The sequence below is a fragment of the Lissotriton vulgaris genome, chromosome 4_1, assembly GCF_964263255.1.
Source record: "Lissotriton vulgaris chromosome 4_1, aLisVul1.2, whole genome shotgun sequence".
Classification (NCBI taxonomy): Eukaryota; Metazoa; Chordata; class Amphibia; order Caudata; family Salamandridae; genus Lissotriton; species Lissotriton vulgaris.
This window is the reverse complement of record NC_141691.1, coordinates 1906245434-1906264248: the sequence shown is the minus strand read 5'-3', so window position 1 is coordinate 1906264248 and position 18815 is coordinate 1906245434. Positions and strand designations below refer to the sequence as shown.

General features: G+C 41.8%; 1 protein-coding gene across 7 annotated transcripts in view; it reads right to left on the bottom strand.

The window, feature by feature from the left end:
• PHF20L1 (PHD finger protein 20 like 1) overlaps nucleotides 1–18815 on the bottom strand; it is a 648585-nt gene that overhangs the window by 22219 nt on the left and 607551 nt on the right. For all 7 annotated transcript variants that reach the window (XM_086966240.1, XM_086966239.1, XM_086966235.1 and 4 more), the window contains one exon: nucleotides 10743–10905. In XM_086966240.1, coding sequence (XP_086822366.1) covers nucleotides 10743–10905 — 163 coding nt within the window. The remainder of the gene's footprint in view (nucleotides 1–10742; nucleotides 10906–18815) is intronic.

The window sequence follows — 18815 nt, the reverse complement described above, 5'->3', positions numbered from 1 at the left end:
TTAAGAGATTATTTTTGATTGCCGGGGTCCACGCACATGGGCGGGACTATTCACTAGATTATGACTATACACAGAGATCCCCTACTACAGAAGTCAGCAGAGCCATAGCGTAGTCGGAATTGGCGGTTTCTGGACCCTTCCAAGGTAAGGGATGGACACTGTGACGAGGCCGATCTGGACAAGCGGGCCGAAAGCAACTTCATCCGGCACTCCCGCCAGGACTTCGGCTTGAGATGCTGACACGCGTTGCAGTCCATACAATCATGGTGCTCGCCCAAACACCACATACAGATAGACAGAACATGCCCTATGCACACTACAATGGAAATCAAAACATGGGTTTGTATATTGTATAGTCACAGCATATTCATAACACAGTTGCCACTACCAAGAACACGATCGACCCACCCGTCCGAAGCTGCAGCACTGAGGAGATTGCAAGTCCCGGCTACCTGGGGGCTTTCTACGACACGGGAACGGACTCGTTCCACGTGTCTCAGCAAGAATCAGCCTGCTACAGATCCTTACAACACTATCAAGGACCGCCGTGGAGGACCCATTCTATCCCTACCATACATCACAGGATCTTATCACAGAGGCAGATCGCTACCGCAATATCTAAAAAACACCAGGTCATTACACCCGAAACTTACGGGTCCCAGACGTGAACATTCTACATATACACCCGGTCTTGAGCGAAGCCGGGTCGGAATTATCACTGGCTTTGCGACGTTCAACTATACCTTTCATATCCGAAAGCCCTGAGGAGTCCCGGAAATTACATTCCGTTTGCGACGAAACACGTGTCGGCTGGTGTGTGAAGAACCATTAAACGAAGAATTCTTCACTCAAAAGGAACTGTGTTTTTTCTTGGAAACTGTGTTATGAATATGCTGTGACTATACAATATACAAACCCATATTTTGATTCCCATTGTAGTGAGCATAGGGCATGTTCTGTTCGTCACTTTGCAGGTTGTTTTGCAACTTACACATTGAGGGGTTATAGGGCTCATCCCCTCGCCCTATATTGCACCTTCACTTAATTATTTATCCACAACACCTTTTGCGAAGATAGCCAGCTGAGCGCCTAGTATTTCCCCTCACTTCTAAAAACCCTTTCCTTTGGTCACTACCACATACAGATAGGATGAGGGTCAGTCGCCGACATCTGACTTAGAGGTGCACTACTTGAAACCCGAACACAACCCAACACAAGACGTTAAAGAAGGCCTGAAAACATGTCAAGGGAACACATTCCGGATCCGCGTTGCACGCGGAAAAGAAGGAAAACTGATGTCAGTGCACCGGGGTGGGACTTATGTGACCTCTCTGACGTCACGCACGTGGACAACGTCAGGGCGTAGTCACGCAGTGCGTCATCAAGCGCGCAGAGATGCTGTGGCAAAATAAATTCCAGGTTCAGTCACGTCTGGGGATAATTCTACGTTAAGGAATCTGCAGCTAGAAGTCTGTCAGATACTAAGATTAAGTGAATATATAGAGTTCTGAATTATTTTGTGTGTGTTTGACTATATTGTTCAATGAAAAAAAGATTTAAACGTTGTTGTCTTGGGTAAAATGATCCCTTTTACACCGGATTTAGAATTTTGAGATAAACATGTCTCGAAAAGAGATGAAAGGGTGCTTGGCATCCGTGTATGGTGTTGTGGAAAGGAAGATGGAAAAAAAACTAACGGACGTCAGTGAGTTGGAGGGGTGCTTTGCATATCATTTTCAGAGCAGACAGCATCACGGCGGAACCGCACAGCAACAATGGGTGGCACACAGAGGTAATAAAAAGATTTCAGATCCAGTCTGACGCATTGGGAAGTATTCAGAAGGTGAGAAATCTGTGAGAAATAGAGAACTGCTTTTGGTCACCAACCAAAGGAGTTGTCGAAGAGACTCATGAAGACATTGAACCCAAAATAGCTCACAACATAACAGCCACTTTTCTGATTGTATTTTCCCCCGGCAGATAAATATTAAGAAGGATGTTGAAGTATATTTGACTGAATTTTAAAATTTGTAAACTTAGTTTGTGCACTAGTCCTCTTCATCGGAGAGGAAGGTCTTAAGTGAATGGCAAAGATATTTACCTGTTCTATGTCATCAATATCATCTCTGAATCCTAAACAGCAAAGTATCGCCAAGCAACTGCTGAATTCCAGTTACACGGTTTTATTATAATCTATTGTTTTCAGGTAAGGAAAAAAAAGCTACAGTTTAAAAAACACATGATTATAAGTAGCTCACATTTTTTTTTCTTTCCAAAATGAATTCATCAGCCAAGTCGGTCAGAGGCCGACATATAACTAAAAACATCAAACTTTTAACATGATTGAAAGTGAGAAGATATATAATGCAGACTAATAGCGCACCTTTACGAATACCAGAAGCTGCTACACCCTAAGTCGTAGGTTCAGACAAGCAGTTCGATTTCGAAGGAAAAACTTGAAAAAGACCGTGGCAAAACAAAGCTCAAGCCATATTTCAGAACCACAAGGAAGCAGGTGGGATGTTTATGGATTTAAAGAAAACATCCATGATGGAGGAATCGGATTATCCTTTCATAACTTTTTCCTTTCTGTCATGTGATTCTCTCTTACATCCATAAACAGCTAAACTTGATAGCGGTTAAATACATTCTACCTCTGATATTGGAACTAAAGCAGGACAGAAGCATTCAGCTAAATCTATGTAAATAGATCACAATGAGAAATGTGACCCACCAAGGTATCTGTTTAAGAGTCAGATTTCAAAAGTGTTACCACAGACATGACCGGACTTTAAGGTGACCGATTTACAATTACTAGCCTTAGAAATATTCCTCACGAAAGCAGCAGTACTGCTTTTTCCTCTAGTCAACTGTGCCTTGGGTTTACCTAATAAAGTGTGTTTGCCTTCTGGAAGCATGTTATGAAACAGGACTCTTTCCACCAATTTTTAGTTGAATTTGCCCAAACAGCCCCAAAATTGTCAAACAGCCCTTTGGATTGCGTCAAGTCATTTCTCTTGTCTACATAATACCGTAGAGCTTGGTTTAAGTTGAACATATTGAAAGTAATCTCCTGAAAAAGAGGTATCTGGGGAAAAAAGGTTGGAAGCTGATTTGAATTCGATAAAATCAGGGCATAACTTTTGAAAGAAAATCATATTTTGCAATGATGAACTTTCAAAAACGATGAAAATTCTGTGATTTCTGCGTTTTACGGTGCGCACATATGTAACCTCTAGGGCCACATGGAAGCCATCCACTCTTACTGGGAAAAGTGTAGGAAGATTAGAGGTAAAACTGGCATCCTAAATGTCTACTTCTTGACCAGTATGATGGACTGCAAGAGTTACAAAGAAGAACATGGCAAGCTGTGGTTAGAAAGGCATCAGCAAATCTTCACTGCAACTGGTAGATCCTTGGATGCGGGCGCTTTATTTTTAACACACCCTTCCTTTTTTATTTATATAGAGGCATCTGGCATTGTCTACAAATAAAACTGAATGGGCCAGTTGTGACCTTTCTGGTCACCTGACTCCAATGAGAAGACTGATTTACATTCAGTAACGTTCTTTCTGGTGGATACTTCATCTAATTTCGGACTGCTCTCCTCAGAATACTCCCTAGACTAGATCTGGAAACTTTCACAGATGTGTGCCGCTAGGTGGCACTGGGCGGCTCCATACTACTCCAGAAGGGACACCCTGCTTGCTGTCAGCAGTTTCCTATTGAACTCTTTCTGTGCCCTCAGACTTGAATAATGAAACACTGGTTGGTTCCAGTGTGCAGATTATCAACTTAGGACCGATTTAGATGTTAAAAAGGGGCCACTCCACAGAATGGGTGGGTAGGTGGGTGGGGAGGAATCTACCATAAAGTGTGTATCTGAAGCTAACTAGTTAGTCAGTGTGTAGCAGATCTTCATGCAGAGGACTACCCACCTTGACATGGTCCTCTTCGACACAGCCTTCCATTTCTTCACCCTCAGAGAAGCACAGAAAAAGGAGACTGTACAGCTGGTGCTCCTTGGTACAATCAATGTAAACTGTTTAAATCCCTTTTGGGGTACAGCTGTGAAGAACTCTGGCAAGATGATGGATTGCCCACTGCGGCAGAGTCACAACTTAAGGCAAGAAGGCCACCCATGTCCTCAGCAACAGTTTGTCCGGAAAAACTGTGGTGTAGGGCGATTACACTGACAGTACCTGGAATTCACTCACGTGATGAGCTGAAGTGATCACAATGAGAAAGACCATCATTAGAATTGGAAGATGCATCGAGTAGCTGTGCATAGTCTTGAAGGGCAAACACATGAAAAACCCCATAATCAAGCTAACATCCCGCATTCTGCCTCACAAACTGTTTGGGAGGAAATATGAGTTTCAAACCTTTAATAAACTGCCTCACTACAGGTGATTTAAACAAGGACGGTCGGTTCAGTAAAAGTAGGAAGACTGAAAAAGCTGACAAACTTTTAAAAGTGCCCACTGAAAGGACCTGCTGAAACTAAGACAAAATGAATAGGAGAACAGCCAAGAGTTTGCCTTGTAAGGGGCCGGTCTTGTAAACTCCACACCAGGCCACAACCCTGCCGAAATGCCTGGCTTAAACTGACTTTGTAGAATGGCGAGTAAGACAGCCACCACTTCCTGCGACAGATCAAACACAACAAACTGTGCCTCTCGATCTCCATGGAATGGAGGCGTACATTACACAGGTTTGGGTGAAGGACTCTGCTCTGCTGCTGGAACAGGGAATACTCTCAAAGTTGGAGGATAATTAGAGGTCAAATGGTTTTGCACAGAACTTCCGGGTACTATACTCTCTTGGCCCAATCTGGAACCAGTAGAATGACTTGAGCTCGGTTGCTCCAGATATTTTTCAGAACTTGGGACAGGAGAGTCAGAGGGAGGAAGTTCTGTGGTTGATTCTTGCCAGATTATCTCCTACCAAGTCTCTTTGTGGAAACTCGCAAAAGTTTTGACACTACAAGTTCTGGGTGGTGGCAAAAAGATCTAGTCAGGGTTCTCGCCACTGTAGGAAGATGCCTTGCACCACCTCAGGATGCATACTCTATTCATGGTTCGCAAGATGCCTCAGGCTTAGGTTGTCGTCCCCAGGTACAGAAGGATAACGGCAGGTGGTTGGCGTTCAGAGGAGTTTCCTGACGCTCTGGCCATCTACAAAGGCAGAGAGACTCCTGCGACTCCACTCCACTCCACTCCACTCCACTCCACTCCACTCCACTCCACTCCACTCCACTCCACTCCACTCGTTGCAGTACCACATGGTGGTGGTGTGGTCCATGAGAACCTGCATCTTCCTCCCTTTGATGCTAACAGCAAGGTCTTCAACACCAGACAAACTCCAACTGCAACAAACAGATATGGAGATGGGCTTCCGCAGGAAGCCATTAGTCCCCTGATCTCCCCCTCAACAGACATCCTCACTAACCTAGCAGTGGAGCATTCGCCATCGCCATCAGCTTTGGATGGGGAAGGGAGATGTGCCTGACAGAATCAACTGTTTACAACTAGCTACCACTGCAGACGGTGAGCCGCCTTTTCTGAAATCTAGATGGCATCTGTTAGTTTTCCTTGGTGCAGGACACACTGGAACTTCAAGTTCCACTGCAGAGTCCACATGTGCCACCTGGTGCAGTTGACCAGGAATTTGCAGGAGACTAAGAGGACAAGAAGACTTAGAACTGCTCTTAGTCAAATCCAGGACAGAGAACTAAGATCATAGCACAAACGTCCCAGACTTGGTGCGGTGGACAAGAGACCCTTACTTGCTCTCATTAGACTAACCCCAATGAATGTCAATCTCGTTGTAGGAGTCAGGTGCAGACAAAGGGGAGCACTGCAAATTCTCCTTACCAATTTTGAATCTTAGGTAATGCCTGTGAGACTGCAGAAAGGTATATGAAAATACACATCCTACATATCCAAAGACACGATCCAGTCTCCTAGGTCCAGAGTGTCCAAGATCCAAGCCAACATGAACATTTCAATTTGTTCTCAATTGTCCAATAAAGCTCAGAGGCCTCTGTCCTTTTTCGGCACAAGTAAAGGACAAGAATAACAACATCAAGCAAAAGCACCTTCTGCAGCAGAATAGAGAGGTGTTCCTCTGAAAGTCAATCGGATGGAGGGTGGGACATGTGGCAGATATCATCAGGTATGACCCATTTTTCGTGCGTGAAGGATTGCGATCCTTTAAAGAAATATTGGATCCTACACCCTCCCAGGAAGGGTCAGTCGGTGCTTAGGAAGGACCTACCGGTGGTAACCTGACTGGAGGCACCTATAGATCCCTGGGGCCCGAAGGTGCACCATAGAGAGCTGGAACAGCACAAAATATATACAGCAAGGCTCCCTTTGAAGAACTTGATTTGCTTTGGCATTGCGATGGCCAGGGACACTCAAGGCACTTCAGGGTCAGCTGGGGAATCGGTGTAGATCTTCGAAACACCGAAGGTGACCAGTTAACATCGTGATTCTATCACACCGCCTCTGTGGATATGAAGTGGCGCAATGAGTTTGAGACCCGCTTTGCATTAGTTCTGCATTTATACTTTGTTTTGGACTTTCTGGAGGACTTTTAACATGATGCAGACCTCTTGTGAGAACAGCTGAGGGAGACTGATAGGACTGACGGGAAGGTCTAGATGACTCCTTATGTTTGGAGACATACAGCTTCATCTCCCGGATCACCTCTGGGTGCACTTGTCACACAACTTCAAGTTGTGCCTTGAGCCCACTCCATCACTTCTAGGGCTGTTTGGAGCTGCACTGCAACACCTTGTGGCGTGCAGGAGCATTGCTGTAAAACGTTTCCGTATCCAATCTGGCACCTGGGGGGTATTCTAATGTGAGGAATCTACAGTTCAAAATATGCGTCAAAATAAGTCCTCAAGTAGAGGGTTGTGCTGAATGTAGATTGGGTTCTTAGGCAACAGACATATTTCTTTACACTGGACACAGAATTATTCTTTGACTCTGTTGGGAAACAAATCAGTATTGACAAAGTAAAGCTCACATTATTGTATCCATAGCAATTCTTCCCCATCATCCATCCCCTTTAGAACAAAAGAGCTCGGAAGTACTCTAAAGTTGCTGCCCAACTCCAATGGGAAAACAGTGGCCATAGGGCCAAAAGTATAAATAAATAAATAATTTGAACCTAGTGAGATGGAGGTGTGAAGTACTTGGGTTGTATCTCCGCTGCAGGGAAAGCGAGCATGAGTCATTGGTTATCTTAAATGCAAGTGTGAAATTTACTTATCTGTTAATACAAGTGTAAGTGGAACATCATTAACAGGTTTGCAAACATACCTTCGGACTTGGTAAATCAAGGAACAGTATAACAGGAAAATATGGCTTTCAGCATGAAACGTTCCCTTTTACTCACTCTTACTGGCACGCCTACCTACTTTTCCTCTCCCTTTTATAACCACCACAGAGGTACTAATCAATCTGACTGGCTACATTTTTACTGTTCATGGTATGATATGTTCCTTTTACTTACTTTCACCCGCCATATCACATCATCATCTCCTAGCACGTCAAGACCCTTAAATCACAGCATTAAAGGGAAAGGGGTCTGTGCCCTGAATCCTTCCTCTCCATCGACAATGTGCAGCGCTGCTATTCTCTATCCTTCACTACAGTCACACAATATACTGTTATCCTTTAGCAGCCTAAGACCCTGAAATACTAGTGACAAATGGACATGGCCTTGAGTCCAAGCCATGGTCGGACCAATAGAAGGCTCCACTTTAACAGTAACCTAACCAATCCAGGTTTAATTTTACAGTACAACCAAGGCCGACTTCCCATCCTCAGTAAGCACGTTTTAACACCATATAAAGTGATTTTGGGGAATAGTTATAACCCTACTATTTCCATTATTCAAATCCAAAATCTCCATACAACTCGCATTCAATGTTATGCATACTCCTTGTCACATGACCAATATAACTCTGATAACCCGTATGTCGGCTTTCATCTTACATCCAAAAGCAGTCTATGACAAATTTTAAAACCACAAATTGTCTTTTCAGTCTCACCTATAAGGTCATGGTGCACATGCACCAATAATTCACATTCACGCGTGTTCACACTGTGAAAGATATTCCTTTGTGTCTTCTTTTTACAGTCAACAATATAATTCTTTGAATTATTAGACTTTATGGAAATATTACTTCAAGTCCACACTATACAGGCCAAAGTCTTTTTCCTCCTTAAAGAAAATTACTCATTAAGATAAGTTTGAACAATTCCCTTAGAACAAAAGGGTAAGCCTTGCTTTAAAACTCTTTGGATTCTGGATTCCATCCCAGGGTACAGCTCCGTAAGAAACGTTTCAGGATCTTGAGAAGAACAAAGGTTATCTTTATGTATGCACTATTCAGCCAGTCTCAAGCTTTCCCTCTTCTAATAGTTCTCAGTAACCTCTGGAGTTCTTGGTACCCAACTTGTCTGAGAAGAAGAGCCTGTGTATTTCAGCAATCCCCATTCATTGAAATCTGACGTTTATACAAAAGGGTAATTGTTCTGAAACAGGGCAGGAAGCCATAACCCCTGTATAAACTGACACCTTCTTGGTTGGCAGTTGTAGTTGATGCATACCTTCCCACCAGTTTGGCATTTCCATCCATTACCTGTCAGGCGCTGCCACCACTGCAAAACCCTGCACCGGCTCCATCTCCCAGCATCGCCACTGTACCAACGACAGCCGACAAGATGTGTTCTGCAGCCTAAAGTTCAGACTGCACTCTTCACATTTACACAATGGCGGGGAGGCTCTCTAACAGAGTTGTAGCTCTGCACAACACTGGGGTAAGTAAGAGTTTGCCTTTTTGACAGTCATTCTCAAACAGCACACCCCAAATGGACCTCTTGCACCACACAGAGCTAAGGACATATAGTTGGAGAAGTGCCTCCATATCAATGGCAATCTCACAAACCACATCTTAAAAGAAACAAATTAAACATTCAGGCAAGCAATCATAAGACATCTGGCTTGTAATGCGTGAATTAAAAAGCATTATATTCTGGCAAAGGACAATTGATGCTAAATGACCGAGAGAAAAACGGAAAGTCTTTAGGCACACTCAGGCATACACCTAAAACATGATACTCCCTCACTTTACTCTCACATAACTTACTCAAAGCATTTCAAATACAAACACTGCACAAATTCCAAGGCAACCGCATACAATCAAACACACACAAAAACACACAAACCATGCATCCTTCAGTCTCATCAATGGCTTTCCAGATCAGCATGAAAGCATAGTAACTTCTGATTACCACAAGGCCTGTATAAAAGGCCTAAGAGATCTCACTAAAACACCTTTTGCACCTGAAACACCATTTTCGATGAAGCAGCTTGGTTCCAAGCCTGACACAGCAGACCTACCACTGCAGAGATTATACAGAGTACATCTGTGAGGAATTCTTTATAAGGGTTGTGCAGGAGGAGGAACCTATTACAAGCATCCTTTCTTTTTTACACCTGAATCAAGTTTGGTCTAATTTTTACAATAAGCAGGGGTAGGGAATTCACATCATTTTATGCCCAGGAAATATTGTTTGGGTTCGAGGACAAGTCTTCTTGTTTATTTCGTCCCCTAGCCAAGTAGACCCAACCCTGTGCAGCACAAACCCTTTTTTGCCAGGTACAGTGTCATAATATGGCTGTTGGAAAGAGGATTGCATTAGGCAAGATATTTATCCAAAAGTATAAGATTATCAAACTTTTACATAAATGATGTGTTAATGCAAATACTTTACTGTTCAGGTACGAGCACTCAGGAAAACAATTTGAGCTGTAAGTTCATCTGGCTCTACTGACCATGGTTCCAAAGAAGTTTGCACATGTTTGCAAAGTATAACTATCTGTTGCTGTTTATAATGTCCCCGCAATAATCCCTGATAGTTTGCAAGTAGATGCAGAAGGATGAAAGCAAGATTGGAGACTGAGTCATAAAACCACATATTTGCAACTTGAAAAAAGGATAATGTTTGGAGTCAGTTCTGATGAACGTTTGTAATTTGCTTGCATTCAAAACTTAATTTCTCAACAAATATTTGCAACTGGAAAAACAGATGAAGGTTACAGGCATTTTTGCTACCCTATTGTGCATTTATCTAAGGCATAATTTAATAAAACATGTTTGATACATGCACATATTTAAAAAAAAGTAATAATGGGTAATTAACATAAAAGGGGCAACATATAAAAATTACATTTTTGCATGGACAAATGTCCAACATATATTTGCTCATGCAAAAATCTGAAGACTAAGTGCAAATTATTAAACCTTTTTTCCTCTCTGGGGAAAGATTTTACCCCATGGAGAAACTACTTTCCAGACACTTCACCTGTTTTTTTTTACTTTAAGGAGGGGTGGGGGGTCACGTCTGATCCTGAAAAACTTTGTTAGGAGTAAACTAATGACCTTTTCCAGGAAGTGGGGAGGAAATACAGTTTAGTGTAAATAGATGGCTCATGCAATTACCCCAGGATACCCGTAGGGTGGCATATGCGCTATATTTGAACTTAATTCAATGAACTTCAATGAAGATCCCAATGCTTAAATAACCAAACAAAACATGCCAAAATAACCTAAGAACAGCTATTCCGTATTAAACTTATTATAATACTTATATTGTATTCATAGTAATTGCAACAAGAAAGGCAGAACTCAGATAACATTGTGCTTAATTAGTATTTACCATCAACTTCCTTCTCAATGAGGTCCATCCTGCTGGTTATTTCATTCTGAGCATTCTCCACATGTGTCAGGAGATTTAGCTGCCACTGAAGACGAGAGTCCACTTGGTCATCAGCTTCTCTATTTTCACTTAGAATGAACACTGTATTCTTTTCTGTGGCAGTCTTTTCCAAGTATTAAAAAACAAAAATGTGTTAGTGCACAAGCAATATTTCACAAATATAACTTTATAATTCTTACAGACTGAAGGTGTTTTGCTGAAAGGAGCATAGTTTATGCAAATATCCCACAGCCAAAAGTGCCATAAGAAGCCAAACCAAAGAACTGCAGAAGGCTAAAATGTAATGCAAGCAGCGAGAGCGTCTGCCAAGAGGGGTAGAGCTCAGTGACATTTTAAACATTTTTTCCGGCCACAGGAAAGATATATTGCTTATTTTCAGCTAATTCAAACACTTGTCATCTGAAACAATATTAAATGATATGCTAAATGTTCACATTACCTGGTGTACATCAGCTAAATCGTACCAAAATTAAGGTTAAAAAAGCAATGATAGTTTTTTTGTTTTTGAGCTCAAATCTAGATATTCTTTTTTGACTTGCAACAATATTTTTTATGAATTCCAGTGTTTAACCAGCCTTTTACCCCCTTTGTAGGAAAAAGACAAGTGAAAGATAACTTGGTGGATGTTTGGTGGACTAGTGCATACTATTACAAATAAGACATATTCACATATCACTTAAAAGGACAGCTTTAGTTGCTGGATTTTGTGATCACAAATATGTACCAATTCACTACTAGTATTCGTGCATAAACAGTGAAAATTAAGGATTGCTCACATCATTTTCATCATTCAGTCGGTTAAAAAAAATGATAACTGTTCCCCTGCCTTTTACCTCTTTGAAGCTTTAAATGTGTGCATTTCTTTGGCTAGACAGTTACTTTCAAATGTGTTGGGTAATGTAGGAAACTGGGTTATTGTTGCAATAGTTCCCCCCCCCCCCACTTTATGCCTCGTATTTGATGCAACTTTGACTGGGGCACTCCAGTAGCAGTATTCTTTTCCCAAAACAAGGTAACTGGTCAATTAATCCCTAATTGGCCGGAGCTTCAGCACATCTGTAAGTCCCTAGTAATTGATACCCTTAGTACTTAGGCCATAGACCTTAAGGAGGGTCCTTAAGAGCTGCAGCATAAAGTGTGCCACTCCAAGGGATTCAGCAACAAACTCATGTTGACTGCCACTGCAGGCTGCGTGACAAGGTGTTCTAAAAAGTGATAACACGACATAGAACACACCCTGTATGCCATGCCCCTAACCCTGCATGTAATATTTGTAAGTCACCCCTACAGCAGGATTTACAGCCCTAAGGCAGGGTGCATTATAAGACATGTAAGGACATAGCTGCATGAGCAGATATGCACCTGTGCTGGCCAGTTAAAATGCTGCGAGTATACATTCTAGTCTGTTCTTTTCTTGGGAACTGTATAGTGCATGGCTACCCAATGGGCCTTCCAACGCTGGTAAACCTCAGCTCTTTGTGTTTGATGTTTGTTATATTCTAGAATAGATCAGCTTTGAGTTGCTTCTTGAAGCTCACTTCAGAGCGGTTTAGCCTGATGTGGACAGGAAGCGCATTCCACAGTTTGGAGGGTAGAAATGTGAGAGAACTTCCCCTACTTCTTGCTTTCTTGACTTCAGTAGTTTGTGCTCTTCCGAGTGCAAGTAATAGTTCAACACAAAGTGAGTTACAAGACGTTGGGTGAGCGAGGGGCCTTTTTTATGAATGGCCCGATAGACCAAACAGAGATTTGAATTGCATCCTCTTTTGGATTGGTAGCCAGTGAAGCGCTGCCACAGTGGGGATTGCATCTGTTCATTTAGAAACACTGAAAAGTATATGAGCCACCACATTCTATACTACTGTCATGTAGTTTCCACCAATCAGTAGGAACTGCACGCTTGCGACTGACAAACCTAGGATGGTGCCAGACTGATTCCATGCACCCCCATAGGATATGTTACCCTTGGAGCAGCTAGCTTGCAGTGCCACTGTTAGCCTCCCTAAACCTGAAGAGGGAGCACACAATTTTGGCAACCACTGAACAGGACTACTCCGTTTCCTCAGGAACCGTGGTGACAGACTTAAAACTATCACTTAGTCACTCGTGCATTCTTTCGCTCAGAGAAATATACAAAAAATACACAGAGGGGCGCTTTCAATATTTATTGAACCGTAGTGACTCTTGTATAAAACATATGGGCTGCGATGATTAATAGACCGAAACAGATGAAAGTTATGAGTGTCAATACAGAGAATAAAACAAAGAGTTCCACCATCTTGTTAATACAGGTTATATATGCATACATAAAAAAAGATTACAACAATTGAGCGTACCCCTATGATGCTAACCCTAACTTATGTGTCTAGGTGTGAATGTATGGTCTGCCAAGAAAACCCCCTTCTGGATGATCTAACCCTTTCACCTAGTGGGTAAGAGTGTATGACCTCCGTCTTGGTCACAAATTGGACGCCCCTCACTGAGATGTCATTCAGCTGCTAGGTGAAGGCTTCAGCATGCAGGGTCCCCTTCGAGATCAGCAGAAGTGTCTCCTCCAATTATTTTAGGAAACAAAAGGCTATATTTAGAAAATGGCATCCTTGCCTTGGGCCGAGATTTTGATTGGCTAACCACTACAGATAGCTGTGTCGCCATATGGATGCAATAATTAAACACATTTGCATTATGGACGTAAGAGGCCTTGTACTAATACCAAGGCAGTGTGATAGAATTCTCATGAAGTGTTATGTGTCAGCAAGGTCAGTGTTTCTGAGATACCAGTCCAAGCATCCCAAATGCAAAATGTGTCAAACGTAATGTGGTAAAGAGAAGGCAACTTTAGGAAAAAAGGATTTGTGTACATGCAAGAATGATACTAATTACTACCCAGCCTAACTCAGGCACATGACACTACTTGCAGCTGGTTGGTTCCGTATTTGGGACTATATAGGTACAGGGAATTACCTTGATCCAAACGTGAATAAAGTAGACCCTGAACGGCCACTCTCCGTGTAGGTGCTGGAAGCAACTTAGTATTTTTTCTTAGGGTGCAGAGAAGTCCAAAGTAACACACTACTAACTCCTTAGCATGGACTTGTATGGATAGTTTTATGTCTATCCAACACCTATGCTCTTTACTGCTGAGTAGGGCCTTAAGTTGGCTGGTCAGGCGAGTTGACTCCAAAGTCAGGGCTTATTTCCTAAAACCAGGACCTCCGCTTTCTCTGTGTTCAATTCTAAACAGCTATTTCACATCCAGTTGGTGATGTGATTCAGACATGTATTAATCCGATGGGAGGTGTACTTGATGTCGGTAGACCGTGAGATGTCATCTGCATAGGAGAATAGTGCGAACCCATGGCTCCGTACTATATCTGCCAGAGGATGTCAAAGGTTAAAAAGGTTTGGACTTCATGATGATCGCTGGAGTTCTTTGCATTTTAAGTATAGGTTTGAGAAAACTGAGGAATCTTCTTGGGCTTGGAAACTTCTCTGGTCTAGAAACTTAAGATAGCCATTTGAGGGCAATGCTGCCTATTCCAGCCTCTTTTGATCTTTGGATAAGGACCGACTGTTATTCTGTGTCGAAGGACATGCTTACATCAAGTAAGACCATTGCTGAACCCCCTGATCCAGAAGAGTCCTCAATTTCTCTGTTGCTGTTAAGAGGGCAGTCTCTGTACTGCTACCGGGTCTGAACCCTGTTTGAGTTGGGTGTAGGATGTTGTGTGTTTCCAGGAAGGTGGAAAGATGTTTGTTCCGATGTTGGCTCATAATTTTTTCCAGGATCTTGCTTACCCCAGGGAGAAGTGAGATGGGGCGGTAGGTCTCCCCAAGTAGTGGACCAGTGTAGGTTTTTTAGAAGAGGTTTCACCATAGCATGTTACCATGTCCGAGGTACCATGCGGTTGTCTGAGTGATTGAGGAGGTGTGTTAAGTTCATGAAAGATGATGTTTCCTCCTTGCCCTAAAATGTCTGAGGGAGCTGGCTAAAGGAGCGACCAGGATTTGACTGAATTTAGGGGTCACCTTAGTAGGATCAGTACTCAATTGGGGTAATGTAGTTAATGTGAGGTTAGGTATTACTATGTCTGTACTAGAAATATTTTGAGTGGAGTATGTGGGGAGGGTTAGTAGGATGTTGTTCACATTCCCCAGGAAATATTTACTAGCATGTTACATTGATCATCAGAGGGTGTAGGCCCTCTTTAGGTCTTTGCCGGCTTCATGAAAGTATTGGACACCTTGAATAGTTCTTTTGAGGAGTTTGGAGCATTTTCCATTTTGCTGCTAAAGTACACTATGTTGCCTTCTCTTATGGCATACTGATTATTTTTCATGGATTGTTTGTATAATGTCTTACTTGGCTCATCATATGACTTTCTCCATGCTCTTTTGGCTGTATAAAGTTGGCTGAAAACCCTCCCTGGTGTCCTGCTCCAGTGGGCTTAAAAGAGACTGAGGCGTCCAGAGAATCTGTGATCCAGTGCTCAAGTCTTTTTATATCTTATCAATCATTCCTTCCCTTTATGGAGTAGATTCTACTAGAGAGCTCTCCCATGTTGTGGCATCTAAGTTTGAGCAACAACATTTTAGTCTGGTAGGATGGGGTCGTTTTTTCTAACCGCCCTGAGAAGCTCAGCATAAAGGGAAATAGGTGGTGGCCAGACCAGCACATAGGAATAGGAATGTCTGTTGAAAGGTGTTTTGTGTTGGTAAAAATGGGGTCAAATATGTGGTCTAGTTCATGAGTGGGGTGCTTAACTATTTAAACCATTTGGATTGCAGCCATTTCCTACGTGAGATTTTTTATGTTTTCAATGTTAGCTACTATTGAAGTGCATGTTCCCCTTGCAATGTGAAATGTGATTTTTTAAGGCCGAATTCCACAAACAGTTTTGGGAGTGCTGAGCAGAACTCGCTTACCGGGCTAAAGGCGATATTATAGGATGCCTGACTAGGTGAATGTGGTACAGAACTCCAATGAAAATTGCATACCCTCACTTCTAGTAAGCTTTACGGGGGAAAAATTTTCCCTTTTATTGTGTTACCAGTCGCATCTTTCAGTGATGTAGCCTTGGGGAAGAGCCATGGCTATATCTGGTTGAGTATCTTCCCGCAATGAGCTCTCTGTAATAAACCGAACGCCAGGTTTCTGGTCTTCTAGTTGTGTGTGTGTGTGTATATATATATATATATATATATATATATATATATATATATCTATATACATATACACAAGGCAGTATGAGAAAAGTTCTAAGATTAGCTATGACACATCTAACAAGGAATATCATGAAAAATTGCAGGAATGGAAGGAGAAGGGATAGTGGAACAGAATGAATATGAATACCTATTTTGTAAATTCCCGAAAACACCGGTCCTATACCTTCTATCGAAGGTCCACAAGGACATGAGGAAACCCCCGGGGAGACCAATAGTCTCATCCAGAGGGTTGGGGTTGGAAAATACCTCGAGATATGTAGATTATTTTCTACAGCCCTATGTCAAAAAATTACCGTCCTACATTAAAAAAACAGGGGATTTTTTATGTATGATTGATAATGTGGAATGGAATGACAACTGCTTGATGCTTAGTCTAAATGTAACTAGTTTATATACTAGTATTCCTCATGAATTAGGAATAAAGGCATGCAGATATTACTTTGGTGAAAGATCGATCTCCTACCTTATGCACACAGAAGTTCTCATTGATATGATTCTCATATGTCTGACAAAGAAATACTTTATCCTTGACAATCAGATAAATCGACAGATCACGGGGACGGCGATGGGCACCTGCTTCGCCCCCAGCTTTGCGTGTCTCTCCCTTGGCTGGTGGGAGGAGCAGGTGGTCGGGACCCATGAACTGTACAAAAAGCACGTCAAAAGTTGGAAAAGGTTTATTGACGATGTTTTTTGTATATGGAAGGGCACGAGAGAGGAAGCAGATGAGTTCGTTGAAATCCTAAACAAAAATGAGCTGAATTAAGGATTTACTCATCAAACCAGCTCGAAAAAAATGGAATTCTTGGACATTATGCTAGAAATCCCAAGTGGTAAGATTGAAACTGCCCTACACCGAAAAAGTACAGCAGGTAACAGCATGTTGCACGCCCGGAGTGGTCACCCGAATAGTCTAATCAAAAGTATTCCTTACGGAGAACTATTACGGGCAAAAAGAAATTGCAGTACGGTTGAAGGATACCAAAATTAATGTGGCACTATGGTCAAACGATTCAAGGAAAGGGGATACAGTGATCAGTGCATAGCGACAGCCTGTAGCAAAGTAGAAGCAAGAGAGAGGGATGACTTATTGAAAACCAAAGAGTGTATCTCTCATCCAGAAAAATTAAGATTTGTAACTACCTACAGCAACAAAGCATATGAGATGAGAAAATGCCTAGACAAACATTGGAGTATACTACGAACTGATTCAGATTTACAGAAAGTGATAAGCAACTCTTCACAGATAACATTTAGAAAAGCACAATCAAACAAATATATGGTCAGTCCAGCAATGTTACCTAAACAGGTTAGAACAACTAGTGGACCAGTGCAAGGGTTTTATATTTGCGGGAAATGCAAAGCCTGCCAATACAGTTCCAGTTGTAAATCTGTCAAACTATCAGCCAAATGTGGTCTTTTCAAAATCCAGAAACATGTACCCTGCGACACGGAGTATGCGGTGTATGCCCTTAGGTGCCCATGTAATCTGTACTATATTGGTAGTACGATTCACAAAGCCAAGAAAAGAGTCCTTGAACACCTAAGGGCAATCAATCACCACGACAACAATATCCTATTGCACGTCACTTCTTCAAAGAACATAAACAGAATACAAGCCTCCTCATTTGTGGTATTAGACTGTATACCGCTGAGGGAGAGAGGGGGTGATAGGTTGAAGGAGTTGAGGCAATTAGAATCGCGAATGATAATTAATTTCCAAACGATGTATCCATCGGGGCACAATGGAGATGAGGCACTAGCTGTCCATCTTGTTTGAAAATATGCTAGAGTTGTTCTGTTGAGATTGTTTTATATTGCTGCAATGATTAATATATTGGAAATCCAATTTTTATGTGATTCAATATAAGAATGTATTTCAATGGGTTGCTCTCTCATTACAGATTATGGAAGATGTGAGCATTCCTGAATGTTAAAGGCAAAAATATCTGGTGTTTACCCGGTAAGGGTGAATCGGTATGGTCACGGAAGTTAATTTTGATTGGAATCTAGGGAGATGATATTGATTTATGCCCACTGGGGCAAGATTTGGTTGTTTTAATTTTATTTGGACAGTACAGTTGAATAAGAACTTGACTAACCACTGGATGGTATAACTGATGAAAGGACAAATCAGTATTGGAATGAAGATTAAATTCCTGAATTATGTGTGATGCACGGACAGTGTGCAAACGATGCAATGACATTTAATGAGTTTAAGCCCACTGGGGCGAAATGACAAATGGAGTGACCGTGGTGGTCGTAACAAATGGACAATCGGAACCGGCTAATTTGGTTCTAGAAGTCAAAAATATACGGCATCCATAAAGTGGCCATCATACTGTGTGGGTTAAACTTTAAAAATAGTCAAGGATTACCTAAAGATTGTATATTGTGATATCCAAATGACAGAACCGGACATGGTACTATGGGACTTGTAGTTACGAATTAATTTACCGTTACAAATCGGTTAATGATTGAAAGATATTTGATGCCAAAAAACTTTGGGGAATGCTTATGTTTATACCAATGAACATAAATTTCGATACAGAGGAAACAATAAAATGTGAGAGAGTATGCTTTCACTGTTTACTTTTGTCACATGATGTATGTTTTTTCATTTTGTATATAACTTTATTGTTTGAACACTTGAACTCACTCGTGATCAAGCGGCTGCGAAACGCGTTGGGTGTGAGCGCAAATAAAACTTCACCGTAAATGCATATGGGCCTCAACTTGTTGTCTTTTGGATGATAATATGACAACTTCTTCGTTGGATTTGTAGGG